Raw genomic sequence first — 15,468 nt, forward strand, 5'->3', positions numbered from 1 at the left:
ACACGCTATGATGTGTGGCTTCAGTAGCAGATGATGAGACGATGCAGGCAGGAAGGCAATATGCCAGCCTTCTCCTATACCCACATGCACACTAATTAAGGAGCACAGTGAGGAGAGGGGGCGAGAGCACCCACCGACTATGCTCTGCTACATAATGATTTTCTTATCATGTCTAGTACAGGAAAGGCTGTGCATCACTTGGCTATACACAACATCTGTGTGTGTTTTCTGGGAGCTCCTCCTGATCGGCCGTCTAGTCACACCCACAGGAAGACACTATGCTATTTTCGCTGCAGCGGGCATAGAAAATGATAAGAGATTAGACTTAATCCACGCGGTGTATCGTCTGTTTTCATTTTTCATCGATGCATCTCGCAAGGCACATTTACATAGGTGCATCTTTAATCCACCCTTAATAATGCCCGCATAATCATCTCTACAAAGTTATGGCTTAATATTTCTTCTCTCACATGAGCAGAGCAGAACACTGCCTTTCAGCAGAAAATGTTATAGGGAGACATTAATGAACACAATAAAGTAGGCCATTGGTGGAGCAATGTGTCCTGGGATTGACTGGTGAACAGGAGCCATGGGTCAAACAATACTAAAGCATTATGCAACACGAGGAGTGAAACTACAGTACAATCCGGAAAGTACTCACAGCGCTTCACTTTTTCCACATTTTGTTAGGTTACAGCTAGGGATGTCCGATAATGGCTTTTTGCCGATATCCGATATTCCGATATTGTCCAACTCTTTAATTACCGATACCGATATCAACCGATACCGATATCAACCGATACATACAGTCGTGGAATTAACACATTATCATGTCTAATTTGGACAACCAGGTATGGTGAAGATAAGTTACTTTTAAAAAAATAAAATAAAATAAAATAAGATAAATAAATTAAAAACATTTTCTTGAATAAAAAAGAAAGTAAAACAATATAAAAACAGTTACATAGAAACTAGTAATTAATGAAAATTAGCAAAATTAACTGTTAAAGGTTAGTACTATTAGTGGACCAGCAGCACGCACAATCATGTGTGCTTACGGACTGTATCCCTTGCAGACTGTATTGATATATATTGATATATAATGTAGGAACCAGAATATCAATAACAGAACGAAACAACCCTTTTGTGTGAATGAGTGTGAATGGGGGGCGGGGGGGGGGGGGGGTTGGGTTGGTACACTAATTGTAAGTGTACCTTGTGTTTTTTATGTTGATTTAATAAAAATGAAAAAAATTAATAAATAACCAATACGATAATAAAAAAAACGATACCGATAATTTCCGATATTACATTTTTACGCATTTATCGGCCTCTAGTTACAGCCTTATCTCATAATGTAAAAAATGCATTTTTGTCCTCACAATTCTACACACAATACCCCACAATGAATACGTGTAAAAGTATTTTTTGGAAATGTTTTTACAAATCATGTGTAAATAAGTATTCACAGCCTTTGCTCAATACTTTGTCGATGCACCTTTGGCAGCAATTACAGCCTCAAGTCTTTTGAATACAATGCCACAAGCTTGGCAAACCTATCAGTTTCGCCCATTCCTATTTGCAGCACTTCTCAAACTACATTAGATTGGATGGGAAGCATTGGTGCACAGTCATTTTCAGATCTCTCCAGGGATGTTCAATCGGATTCAAGTCTGGGCTCTGGCTGGGCCACTCAAGGATATTTACATAATTGTCCTGAAGCCATTCATTTGATATCTTGGCTGTGTGCTTATGGTCGCCTACTGTGACGTTTTACAGCAGTATATAAGATAAGTAAATATGGAGTCAATACCCCATCAGCACACCACTTGAGCTGTCTTTGACTACTGTATAAGGATTTCCATAGCCGAATCTGATTTGTTAGATTTTTCCCGTAGTCGACGATCAGTTGAATATCCATCCATCTTCTTCCGCTTACCCGAGGTCAGGTTGCGGGGGCAGCAGCCTAAGAAGAAAAGCCAGAGGTGGTCCCAGGCCAGTCTTCCCCGTGGCCTCCTACCGGTCGGACGTGCCCTAAACACCTCCCCAGGGAGGCGTCCATGGGGCATCCTGACCAGATGTCCGAACCACCTCATCTGGCTCCTCTCGATGTGGAGGATCGGCGGTTTTACTTTGAGCTCCTCCCGGATGACAGAGCTTCTCACTTTATCTCAAAGGCAGAGCCCCACTACCCGACGGAACAAACTCATTTCGGCGGCTTGTACCAGTGATGTTGTCCTTTTGGTCGTAACCCAAATCTTATGACTATAGGTGAGGATGGGAACGTAGATCAACCGGTAAATTGAGAGCTTTGCCTTCCGGCTCAGCTCCTTCTACACCACGAAGATCGATACAGAGTCCGCATCACTGCAGACGCCGCACCAATCCGCCTGTCAATCTCACGATTCACTCTTTCCTCACTCGTGAACAAGACTCAGAGGTACTAGATCTGCTCCACATGGGGCAGGATATCCTCCCCAACCCGGAGATGACAGCCTATCCTATTATGGGCAAGAACCATAAACTCGGACTTGGAGGTGCGGATTCTCATCCCAGTCGCTTCACACTTGGCTGCGATCCAATCCAGTGAGAGCTGAAGATCCTGGCCACATGAAGCTATCATAACCACAGCATCTGCAAAAAGCAGAGACCTAATCCTACAGCGACCAAATTACATCCCCTCAACGCCATGACTTCTCTTAGAAATTCTGTCCATAAAAGTTATGAACAGATTTGGTTTACAGATGGCAGCCCTGGCAGGACCAAGCTATGACACTGATCAAACAGGGAGCGGACCACCACAATCAGACGAATAGAGTTGGTCCACAGTTCCATGACGAGGACAAAAACGACAAGGCTCCTCCTAAATCTGAGGTTCAACTATCCGGCGTAATTTCCACTGCAGTACACCGGAATAGACCTTACAAGGAAGGCTGAGGAGTGTGATTCAACGACAGTTGGAACACACCCTCCGGTTCCCCTTCTTAAAGAGAGGATCCACCACCCCGGTCTGCCAATCCAGAGGCATCGCTCCCGATGTCCACGCAATGCCGAGAGTCTTGTCAACCAAGAGAGCCCCACAGCATCCAGAGCCTTAAGGAACTCTGGGCGGATCTCATCCACCTCTGTGGCCCTGCCACCGAGGAGCTTTTTAACTACCTCGGCAACCTCAGCCCCAGAAATAGGAGAGCCAACCACAGATTCCCCAGGCACTGCTTCCTTATAGGAAGACGTGTAGGTGGGATTGAGGAGGTCTTTGGAGTATTCCCTCCACCGATCCACAACGTCCTGAGTCGAAGTCACCAGCAAACCCTCCCGACCATACACAATGTTGACAGTGCACTGCTTCCCCCTCTTGTAGCGGCGGATGGTGGTCCAGAATCGCTTTGAAGCCATCCGGACATCGTTTTACATGTCTTCGCCGCACTCCTCCTATGTCCAAGTTTTTGCCTCTGTGACAGCCAAAGCTGCGCAACGCTCGGCCTGTGGGTACCTGTCCGCTGCCTCCGGGGTCCGATTAGCCGAAAGGACCCGATAGGACTCCTTCTTCAGCTTGACGGCATCCCTTATCGCTGGTGGACACTAGCATGTTCTGGGATTACCACCACAACAGGCACAAACCACCTTGCGGCCACAGCTCCGATCGGCTGCCTTGACACTAGAGGTACGGAACATGGTCCACTCGGACTAAATGTCTAGCGCCTTCTTCGAGTCATGTTTAAAGTTCTTCCAGAGGTGGGAATTTAAACTCTCTCTGATGGGAGACCCTGCTAGCATTCCCAGCAGAACCTCACAATGCATTTGGGCCTACCAGGTCTGACTGGCATCTTCCCCACCACCGTAGCCAACTCACCACTAGGTGGTGATCGGTAGAAAGCTCCAGCCCTCTCTTCACCCGAGTGTCCAAAACATGAGACAGCAAATCCGATGACAAAACTACAAAGTTGATCATCGAACTGCGTCTTAGGGTGTCCTGGTGCCAAGTGCACATATAGACACACTTATGTTTGAACATGGTTTTTGTTATGGACAATCTGTGACAAGTACAAAAGTCCAATAACAAAACACCACCCGGGTTAAGATTCGGGCGGGCATTCCTCCCAATCCCGCCTCTCCAGGTTCAGTTGCATATATGATGGGGTTTTTTGTCTTGTTTTGTTAAGAGAACAGCTAATGGCATCCCCACAGATTGTGATTATATGTAGCACCACACACTGATCACTAGGTGTCAGTAACATCACATGTATGTAGATATATAGCCGCTACAGCAAGGAGGACAATGGATCACGAGGAATTCGATGGTGATGTGACTTACAAAGTTAACAAAAGGAACATTTAAAAGGAATACAGGCTTTCATTTAAGAGAACTACAAAGATATATAATTCACAACTTTTTCCACCTCAAAGAAAAATGTCCAAGATGGCACAGCTGTATTGGCTGCTGGTTGCAGGAGCTCTGTGCTTGTGTGTTTCCTCCTTTGTGTTTTTAATTTTTCCCTCTAGTTTTGGTGTGTTTTTGTCTTTCGAACAGGGACAGCACAACAAGGGGAGGCACTTTTGTGGCCTCTGCACTGCTTTTTAGTGTTGTTTGTACCTATAATATGGGCTTTTTAAACATAAAATCATTGTCTCCCAAAACGTTATTAGTTAATGAGGTCATTAGAGACAACAATCTTCACGTCATTGGTCTCAGCGAAACCTGGCTCAAACCAGACGATTTTGTTGCGCCGAATGAGGCATCTCCACAGAACTTTCCTCCAGAAAGTCTTATTTTTGTCCATGTGATGTCAGATGAAACACAAATTGAGCTGTTTGGCCACAATACCCAGCAATATGTTAATACAATACCCATTCCTACCGTCAAGCATGGTGGTGGTTGTATTATGCTCTGGGCCTGTTTTGCTGCCAATGGAACAGGTAGGTGCTTTACAGAGTAAATGGGACAATGAAAAAGGAGGATTACCTCCAAATCCTCAAACATTTCAATACTTGACTTAGATTTTCTGTATATACAACTGATCAATAAATGTTTGCTTCTTCCATGACACATTTCAATAGTTACACATTCCAAAATATTTTCAATAGCAAATGCCGTGTTTTTTTTATATTGCAAGTCCTTCATCACGTACAATGCTGCTACTCCTCTTCCGTTCTTGTTGGTTCCAAAGTGCAGTTCCTGTCGTCCATCCTGATGCCCCTAACATTGAGGAGGGAGGTTCAACGTCAAATGATTGGACTTAGGTTGATACTTGAATCAGACTCCTCTACATCACATTGTCAACTATTTTAAGTCACCCATACAAGGTCCATCAAAGGAGTGGCAATGACCGCTATTATGATCTGTAGTTCCAAGAGGGCCAACAATGGCATCTAATTTTGCTTGCCAGTATTGAGATCATCTCCTTACTCATGGTCCTGCTATGTGTTTAAACTCCCTGTGCCCACAGCCCGTTAGCACATTCTTACTTCGATCCTTAGAGGCAAAAAGTCTGGACACACCTGATCTAAAACATGCGATGTGTTCTTATAGGAACTTTGTTGGATTGTACACAAAATCAGTGGGACGTCAAGGTCAAACACTTTCCCAGATGCTGTTGGATTTATGACTTACTATGAGTTTATATTTTGAATGTGTTTCTCCAAAGGAATATAATCCATTTCAGGGTCAATCTCTCACTATTATAAATATCAGTAAGTGTGCAGACAATGTTTTAAATACAATTGTAGTATTCTGCTATTCAAGTGTAAAAATAAGTCAACTGCAATGTATTTAAACCTTTCAAACAATCAACTGAGTTTATTATTGACTCTATAATCATTATCATACCTTCATTTTCTCTTTGACAGCACTGATGCAATTTTGCTGTAAAACACACATCATGCATGACTGGCTTGACCTCTTAAGAGTTTAGAGAAAATCTGGGTTGATTAAAGTGAAACTTGTTCGACAGCTTTAAAGGTAATACTGTATTAGATTTGAACTGGGGCTGCAAATAATGATTATTCTAATAGTCGACGAGCCAGCGATTACTTTTTTCGATGCGTTATAGTTATAGTTTACGATCTGCTGTACACGTTTGAGTTTGACGGTGAACCCGCAAATTGATTTAACTCGTTTTTTAAAAACTATTATAATAAATAGATTTAGTATAGATATAGATTTACAATAGATAATTTCAATAGTAACATAAATAATACAAATTACTGAGAAATGAATCGTTTTAACATAATCACACAAAGTAAATAACCACAGTGGAAAATAAATCAACATAAAGTGCAGATTGTCCTGTAAACATGGTATTCAAAGTTATTTAGCTGCAAATATTTATCTAAACTGGAATAAAAGTGTAAACATGAACATGACTGTAGCACATCTTTGTAGATTCATTTTTTATAAACCATGTGGTCTAATCCAATGAACTACTGGACACAATATACTGTGCAATAATGAAGTGGGGTTATTTTGCTGGATGTGCAGCCATAAAATATGTTACAAATGACAGAAAGGCTGAAAGGTTGAAGCAGATGGGTCATGCTCTGCTTTAGAAGAGCAGCAGATGCCCTCCTGTGTGTGCGGCTGCACATACGCCTGAAGCCGCTAGACGCTTAGACTAAGTGCTAAAGTGACTGAGCTCCATAACGCCGCCTTATCACATGCATGCTTTCTGATTGAAATATAGGTTAGGACTCATATGCAGAATTGAAGAAGCAAAAAAACTAAAGGTGATATCTGCTTTATTTTGTGCAAAATACAATACTGCTGCCATAGGCAACACCCTGAATGGCTTATACGTGCAAAATATAATAAAGACACATCCTGAATCTTAACATGTTGACCACTTCCGTGCATTTACTAATAGGGAACATATGGAACAATGTGCAACAGCTTGTCATGTCAGCATGTGCGCAAATTGCTAAAGACAAACTACTTTCAAATTCAGGTCAGAGGCGTCCAAAACAAGAGCTGCCCACAGAAAAAGAAAGCTGTAGCAGGCCACTTTGATACAATTTGTGCAATAATTATGTACAAACAAATCCAATGCACGTCAATATTGACACTTTCGTTCATTCTAAATTATAGGTGACAAGGCAAGTGTCTAACAATATATTTGAGGGTCCAATAAAAAAACAAGTGTAAACTGGCCAAATTTTGGTCGCCCCTGCATTAGGGTAACAATTGAGAGTAGCATGTCAATAAAGTGTCCTTCCATGACATGTTATCATGTCATTCTCAAGACAAGAAAATGCCACTTTCAAAAAGACACAATATTTTCCCCTTAGGAAAAAAAAAAGTGGTAACACCCTAACAGTTTCTTCAATTCAAATTGATATAATATATTAAATCATTTTAAAAGTTTTACGGATTATAAACAAGTAATACAGCTGATCTTACATACATCGAGACAGGACAGTACTGACGGTGTAGTATTTTCCGTGTTTATGCAACATGCAATCTCATTGGTTCCACCCAGTCGTCTGTCCAGCCTGCCTATGTTTTTGCTATCTCCTTGCAATTTCCTTTAAGCCATTTTTTTTTTTGTCGAATAACTTAACTCCACTTTCACCTTGCTTAGTCGTCCTTGCAGTTGAACAAATACACAACAAAAGCAAACAGGATAGTCTTTGAACCTGCCTGTGAGCAAAACTACATTCCAAACCTAAACATCCCTGCCCTGATCACCATGGAAACTAGATGGATGATCACGGACTTTGAAGCAAGCAGATATGAAGGTTTGGGAGTGGCTGCAAGACCGTGGACCTGTGATGACATCCAGTTGTTGAAGCGGTCACCACAAAGTTATAAAAGAGCGCCCCCTTCTGGTCAAGTACATAAATTGCATTTAGAAAAAACATCAAACTGAGGCGACTCATACGTTACCTCTGCTTTAAGACTTAGAACAAACTATAACTGCAAAAATAGAACAATGAACTACAGAGTATTAGATAAGAGCGACATGTGCTCGAACCGGCTGTGGAGTCAATCCTCGGTCACCCCTTTAAGACGGAGCTCCTCTTGAACTCTGTTCAAGTAATCTGGATCTGGGTATCCAAAACTGGCAGAAGACAAGATAGACATTGTTTAGAAATATGTACATTTTTTCTGTAAATAACAACTGTGGGATTGTTGTTGTATTGTGTCCTTATTAACAGAAGGGATGGGCGATACAGTCTAAGATAAATATTGAGATATATTGTATATCCCGATTTATTATTTGGTATGTAAATTATATTAGTAGTGATTTAATAACTAAATTGGCCGCTGATGTAAGCGGGGCTATATTGCGTCATTTTCAGTTGTATTATTTTGTCAAAACTGTTAATAATCTACTTCTTAATTTACCAGTAATAGTTGGTTACTTTCTGTTGTAACATTGTTCCATCTAAAATATATCTTAACATGTAATAAGCACATATTCTTCTGGTGTTTGGATATTTTACATTAGTTTTGGACTATACCACAAATTATGGTGTTGATCCAATGCCAAGTAGTTTTACATCGGGCAGTATTGGTCATACCAATACTTAAAATGTTCAAGATTTCCTTTTTGATCACAAATGTCGTTCGAATGTAACAATATCAATTAAAATGATTAATAACATTAATATATGGTTTCCTTAATCCCTTTCATCACATGCAAAATGCGTAATAAAGGCAATAGTGCAAAAAACAAAACAAACGCAAGAATTATGAGGGGTGCTGAAAAAAATTGATTCACATCCGAATCACTATTACTATTTATTATGATCTTAAATCGATTCATAATTTAAAAATATATATATATATATATTAAGAATACATTTTTGAAAATATGTTTTTTTGGCCATGTCCCTGTTTCATTGCTGCGTGTAAGGAATGCAACAGTAAACGGCATAATGATAAACCGCGGTAAAATTTCCTGACCGTTACTAATACCATTTAAAATTTTAATTACCGAAAAAACGTCATTTATTAATGCATTTTAGGCAACACTGCTTACTTCCTGGAAACGAAGTTACAGCCGCGCTGGCGCATGAGCACTGGTGTCGTTTGGCTTGAAAATCATGGCAGATAAACTACACGGACTTTGCCATGGAGATTTCCCCTCGGAGTAAACATAGCGCAGCGCTTGATTTAACTTAATTTTCCCTCGCTTCATTTCCGTGGAGTCTTGGTGTGCATCTAAGAGCGCACTGCTGTTTATAGGAGACGGACTCATTTGTCTCACACTAAAAATATTCAGCGAATGAGAAAATTATTTGATGTTGCTTTCATTTTCTCAATACAGCGTCCATCAGCTGTGACTGAGAGTTAATGACGTGAGTAAACATGCAGCAGGTGATGTGTCGGGAAAGTTGCTACAACTCGTTTATACATTTTTTTGTTAATTTACTGGTATGCTCACTCGTCCTTTATTTAGCTGCAAACTGTATCAGTGTTCAAATAACAAATACTAGCTATAATGTTTTGTCATCTCATCGAACTGAACGCAGGCTGTGAAGAATCCGTGTTAGGTGTGTGGAGTATCACTCCTGTTTTATGTTAATGTTTCTTTTTTACATTACTTGTGTTTTTTTCATGTTACAAAGGTATTACTTCAAAAACCATTGATGTGACACAGCATTTTGTTAAGGTTTTATGGTGTATAGTTAATTACTATACGACATATTTGTGCTCAAATTCTTAATGGATCCGTCCCAATACAGCATGTACATGTACATATAAATGTACATAACTTAAAAAAATATATCTCTCTATCAACATGTAAAAATAGAGATAAAGGCATCATGTAATGAGAAAAAGCTGACACGTTAATATTGTTAATGAACAAAAAAATATATTGTCTTTAAATATATGGGTAATCTTTATCTACAGCATTTTTATTAGACATTACACATTACATGATGGTATTGCATTCACACCTCACCCCAACACTGTTTTACCTAACAATCAGCAATCATGACTTCAATATTGATAAAAAATTATCTTAATTATTATTTTGGTCATAATCTTGCAGCCCTATGTGTAAGACTAGATTTCATACATGAACACTGTTTGTATCTATATGGACAAAAACTGCAGTTAAGTCTTATGGCTAACAGGTGCCATCTTTCAAAATTCTTACATTGGTTTTTATTTTTTTTATTTTTAACGTCCATTAAGTGCTATCTTTCACAATGTTCACATTTTATGTAGTTATTTATGTTTTTTTTTTTTTCTGCCATATAACCGTATTTTTCAGAGTACAAGTCGCTCCGGAGTACAAGTCGCACCGGCCGAAAATGCATAATAAAGAAGGAAAAAATATATAAGTCGCACTGGAGTATAAGTCACATTTTTTGGGGAAATGTATTTGATAAAACCCAACACCAAGAATAGACATTTGAAAGGCAATTTAAAATAAATAAAGAATAGTGAACAACAGGCTGAATAATTGTACGTTATATGAGGCATAAATAACCAACTGAGAACGTGCCTGGTATGTTAACGTAACATATTATGGTAAGAGTCATTCAAATAACTATAACATATAGAACATGCTATACGTTTACCAAACAATCTGTAACTCCTAATCGCTAAATCCGATGAAATGTTATACGTCTAGTCTCTTACGTGAATGAGCTAAATAATATTATTTGATATTTTACGATAATGTGTTAATAATTTCACACATAAGTCGCTCCTGAGTATAAGTCGCACCCCCGGCCAAACTATGAAAAAAACTGCGACTTATAGTCCGAAAAATACGGTACTTTGTTTATAAAGCTGGTGTTGCTTTCAGGTGCACATTCAATTTCTACTTGAGGTCCATGAAACAGTGTTTTTATCTACAATAATGTTTCTTCTACAAAGGAAACCTTGGTTAAAAGATTTCAGTATACCAGTAAATACTTTTAGAAAATTTTGAGCACATTTAAAAATACCGCAATAATAATAACCCTGATAATTTTGGTCACAATAACCGTGATAAGATATTTTCATACCGTGGCATCCCTAGCTGCGCGAATCGAGAATCAATTCCGAATCATCACTCCAAAAGATTCACATCCCTACAAACTATCGGTTCTTACTTCTTAAGTTTGTAAACCGTAACAAAAATGGCACAAAACAATTTAGTAATAATAAAAAACATCAACCATATACTTGGTATCGTTGCTGTCGATATTTGTATCAATCTACCTTGCTCTGTTTACATTCAAGAGCTCTTTAGCTGAGCGTTTTTTGTATCTTCCTACAGTTTGTAATGTAGCTATTCCTTGTCTTCAAGTCCTTCAGTGATAATGGTAGCTGTAAGAAACTATTTTTATTTGAGAGTTAGTAATTTAGAAGCTGCACTGTAGTGGAGATGCTACTTTGCACCGAGGACGTCCATGTTTGCTAATAGCTGTCAATTTAGCGGGACACAGCTAGAATGTAGCACGGTGGAAGAGGGGTTAGTGCGTCTGCCTCACAATACGAAGGTCCTGAGTAGTCGTGAGTTCAATCCCGGCCTCGTGATCTTTCTGTGTGTAGTTTGTGTGGGTTCCCTCCGGGTACTCCGGCTTCCTCCTACCTCCAAAGACATGCACCTGGGGATAGGTTGATTGGCAACACTACATTGGCCCTAGTGTGTGAATGTGAGTGTGAATGTTGTCTGTCTATCTGTGTTGGCCCTGCGATGAGGTGGCGACTTGTCCAGGGTGTACACTGCCTTCCGCCCGATTGTAACTGAGATAGGCTCCAGCACCCCCCGCGACCCCGAAGGGAATAAGCGGTAGAAAATGGATGGATGGACAGCTAGAATGTGTCCTCAACATGCATTATCGCAATACAACAATAGTATTAAAAGCTCTATCACCAGACAAATGAATATAATTTATATGGTATACCGTCTATATCGTGCAACCCTACTTAACAGGATTATTTTGTAAGACATTGACAACTTGTGTTGTTGGAATATTATTAATGAGTTGTCGGATCTATGTGAGTGTAGAATACATACCACGGTGGACCCCCCCATGTGTTGGTTTTATGATGAATGTCATTCCAGGTGATGACATTGTTGAGCCCGGTGGTGTGTGACTGCCCGATGGTGAAGATGAGCCTCCTGTCAAAAGCTTTCCTCAGCAGCCTGAGGACTTTTTCTCCCTCGTCACAGGCTGGCAGGAAAGCCTTTCGAGTTGTCCCGCTGTACCTCACGCCAGGGTTTGGGTGTCTCGGCTGTGGTTAAAGGAACCAAATCACATTTTTAGTGCATATAAACATACCAGGTGTGCGTGTAAGGACTTTGGTGCATGCTATGCCCCAGATTCCGGCTCCCTCACACATTCCAAAAACATGCATGTTTGGTTAAATGTAGATTCTAAATGGTCTATAGGTGTGAATGTAAGTATGAGCAGTCCGTTTGTCTACTGGTACAATAAGTGTACCCATAATAGATTTCTGCTGCTTTCCACCATTGGATGAACTTAGACTTTTAGACTTTAATGATCCACAAGGGGAAAATAAAGAAACCCACACCCACTGTATTAGGAAATGATTATCTTACTCATATAGTGTCGGGTTCAGGGGTGTCCCAACATTTTCCCCTGAGGGCCGCACACTGAAAACTTAAAGCATGCAGGGGCCATTTTGATATTAACATAAGTTGGGTTCTTTTTTCATGGTTTTTTTTGGTGGTGTTTTTTGTCAAAGACAATTCAGTTTTTGATGGTAAACACACAAAATAATATTTCCCCCCAAAATTTTTTCAGAGTGGAATGTACCTGGGGATATGTTGATTGGCAACACTAAATTGGCCCTAGTGTGTGAATGTGAGTGTGAATGTTATCTGTCTATCTGTGTTGGCCCTGCGATGAGGTGGCGACTTGTCCAGGGTGTAGAGCCTTCTGCCCGAATGCAGCTGATAGGCTCCAGCACCCCCTGCTCGCCCTTAAAGGGACAAGCGGTAGAAAATGGATGGATGGATGGAATTTTACTGTGAAGTAATTGAGAGCCTTAAATAGGTCAGTAATTCATAACATTTTGATTCATCATTATTTTTTGAGCAATTAAAGTGACCATGGCTCAGAAAATCTGCAGACTCCTCCCACCTCCACCAAGGACTGTTTTCACTGCTGGACTCTAGAAGGAGGTTCCGGAGCCTCCGTAGCAGAACCTCCAGGTTCTGTAACAGCTTCTTCCCTCAGGCCGTAAGACTCTTGAACTAGGGATGTCCGATAATGGCTTTTTGCCAATATCCGATATTGTCCAACTCTTTAATGACCGATACCGATATCAACCGATACTGATATCAACCGATACTGATATATACAGTCGTGGAATCAACACATTATTATGCCTAATTTGGACAACCAGGTATGGTGAAGATAAGGTCCTTTTTTAAAATATTAATAAAATAAAATAAGATAAATAAATTAAAAACATTTTCTTGAATAAAATACAAAGTAAAACAATATAAAAACAGTTACATAGAAACTAGTAATTAATGAAAATGAGTAAAATTAACTGTTAAAGGTTAGTATTAGTGGGCAGCACGGTGGAAGAGGGTTTAGTGCGTCTGCCTCACAATACGAAGGTCCTGAGTAGTCGCGAGTTCAATCCCGGCCTCGGGATCTTTCTGTGTGGAGTTTGCATGTCCTCCCCGTGACTGCGTGGTCTTCCTCCCACCTCCAAAGACATGCACCTTGGGATAGGTTGATTGGCAACACTAAATTGGCCCTAGTGTGTGAATGTGAGTGTGAATGTTGTCTGTCTATCTGTGTTGGCCCTGCGATGAGGTGGTGACTTGTCCAGGGTGTACCCCGCCTTCCGCCCGATTGTAGCTGAGATAGGCTCCAGCGCACCCCGCGACTCCGAAGGGAATAAGCGGTAGAAAATGGATGAATGGAAGGTTAGTATTAGTGGACCAGCAGCACGCACAATCATGTGTGCTTACGGACTGTATCCCTTGCAGACTGTATTGATATATAATGTAGGAACCAGAATATTAATAACAGAAAGAAACAACCCTTTTGTGTGAATGGGGGAGGCAGGTTTTTTGGGTTGGTGCACTAATTGTAAGTGTATCTTATGTTTTTTTATGTTGATTTAATAAAAAAAACAAAAACAAAAAAACAATACCGATAATAAAAAAAAAAACGATACCGATAATTTCCAATATTACATTTTAAAGCATTTATCGGTCGATATTATCGGACATCTCTATCTTGAACGCGTCATAATAATCCCCTCAATTCCCTCCAAAAATGGATTAACTCGCTGGAATATAAAGACAATACAACATACATCCATAAATGTGGATGCATATGCAAAAGTGTAATATATGTATCTGTACAGTAATCTTTTTATTCATATCTGCACCTTATTGCTCTTTTATCAAATCCTGCACTACAACGAGCTAATGCTACGAAATTCCGTTATTATTTGTACTGTAAAGTTCAAATTAGAATGACAATAAAAGGAAGTCTAAAATAATAAAAAATAAAAACAGCCTGCATGGCAGCTTTGTGTTATGAGAGTCAACATTGCAACCTTTTCCCATTACGTTTCCCCTTTTTGCTTTCTTACTCTGCGTGTTCATGTATTTTTTCAAATAGTATTTTTCAGAATGTGCTGTGGTCTCTCTAAATATCAGCTGAGGGCCGCAAATGGCCCCTGGGCAGCAATTTGGACACTTCTAGTCTAGTTGCATCAAGTATCATATCACACAGACACCAGTTAACAAAGTGGAGACATTGTAATAAACAATTGCTGTGTTTACACTAATATAAATACCAATAGGGTTTTGAAATTCCTGACATCATTGGGCACCAGTCAAATATTGGACAGAGATTCTTTATAACTGAAATGTGTCAACCATTGATATGTGACTAAACGCTGCTCTCTGCTGGACACGTGTGGAAAACCACGATTTTTTTTTGTCCGCTGCTTTAAAAAAAAGTTTGTATTGAAAGGCATCCTTACCCCTTGAATGCCGGCCTTGAAAGTGTAAGAAATAACAATCGAGTCACATTTCTCATAGCCTGGTAAGCCTTGTCGGCAGCGTAACACCTCCATGGTGCCTTCCGGTTGTGTTCCCGTGTACACCCCGTAGTACGTGTTACAAATCGGACACGCCGGTTTCAACTTCAAGGCAGTGTCGATGCAGCCCGAGCAGTATGAATGAAGACAATCTAATGTCTTTTTCTCGTGAATTTTGTCCAAACAAATGGCACAGTTTTCCACGCTGTTGGGATCCGCGACGTGTTTCTCTGGTGTCTTTGCCATACTTTTTCCGGGATGTGATGCCTCTGACGTTAAACAGCCCAACTGCTCACGTGAGTCAGATACTAAATCCTGATTGGTCGAGCAGTAAGCGGAAATGCATTAACAAAACATCACTCGATGTCATTTTGTTTAAATGTGTTAAGTGCAAATGTTGTATTTAAATTTTTCATTACACCACAACGTATATAAAGGGTTAGTAAATTATTGTATAATGTGATATTGTCGTTCTTAAATTAATAGCT

At 40.1% G+C, this 15,468-nt stretch overlaps 1 protein-coding gene across 1 annotated transcript; it reads right to left on the bottom strand.

Moving 5' to 3' along the window:
* Positions 1-6,718: 6,718 nt before the first annotated feature.
* LOC133614027 (probable E3 ubiquitin-protein ligase DTX3) lies at positions 6,719-15,275 on the bottom strand. The gene is made up of 3 exons (XM_061971945.2): positions 14,924-15,275; positions 11,961-12,178; positions 6,719-8,054 (listed from the first exon to the last, which is right to left on the bottom strand). Exons 1-3 carry the CDS (start codon positions 15,224-15,226, stop codon positions 7,979-7,981), a joined length of 597 nt encoding a protein of 198 aa, XP_061827929.1. The 5' UTR covers positions 15,227-15,275; the 3' UTR covers positions 6,719-7,978.
* Positions 15,276-15,468: the final 193 nt, after the last annotated feature.

This window comes from Nerophis lumbriciformis, linkage group LG01 (genome assembly GCF_033978685.3).
Source record: "Nerophis lumbriciformis linkage group LG01, RoL_Nlum_v2.1, whole genome shotgun sequence".
NCBI classification, from domain to species: domain Eukaryota; kingdom Metazoa; phylum Chordata; class Actinopteri; order Syngnathiformes; family Syngnathidae; genus Nerophis; species Nerophis lumbriciformis.

Coding starts and splice junctions, on each gene's coding strand:
- LOC133614027 (XM_061971945.2), bottom strand. CDS start 15,226: ATGGCAAAGACACCAGAGAAACACGTCGCGGATCCCAACAGCGTGGAA. Junction 12,179..14,923: donor TCAAGGCCGGCATTCAAGGG/GTAAGGATGCCT, acceptor CTTTAACCACAG/CCGAGACACCCAAACCCTGG. Junction 8,055..11,960: donor ACATGGGGGGGTCCACCGTG/GTATGTATTCTA, acceptor GTCTTCTGCCAG/TTTTGGATACCCAGATCCAG.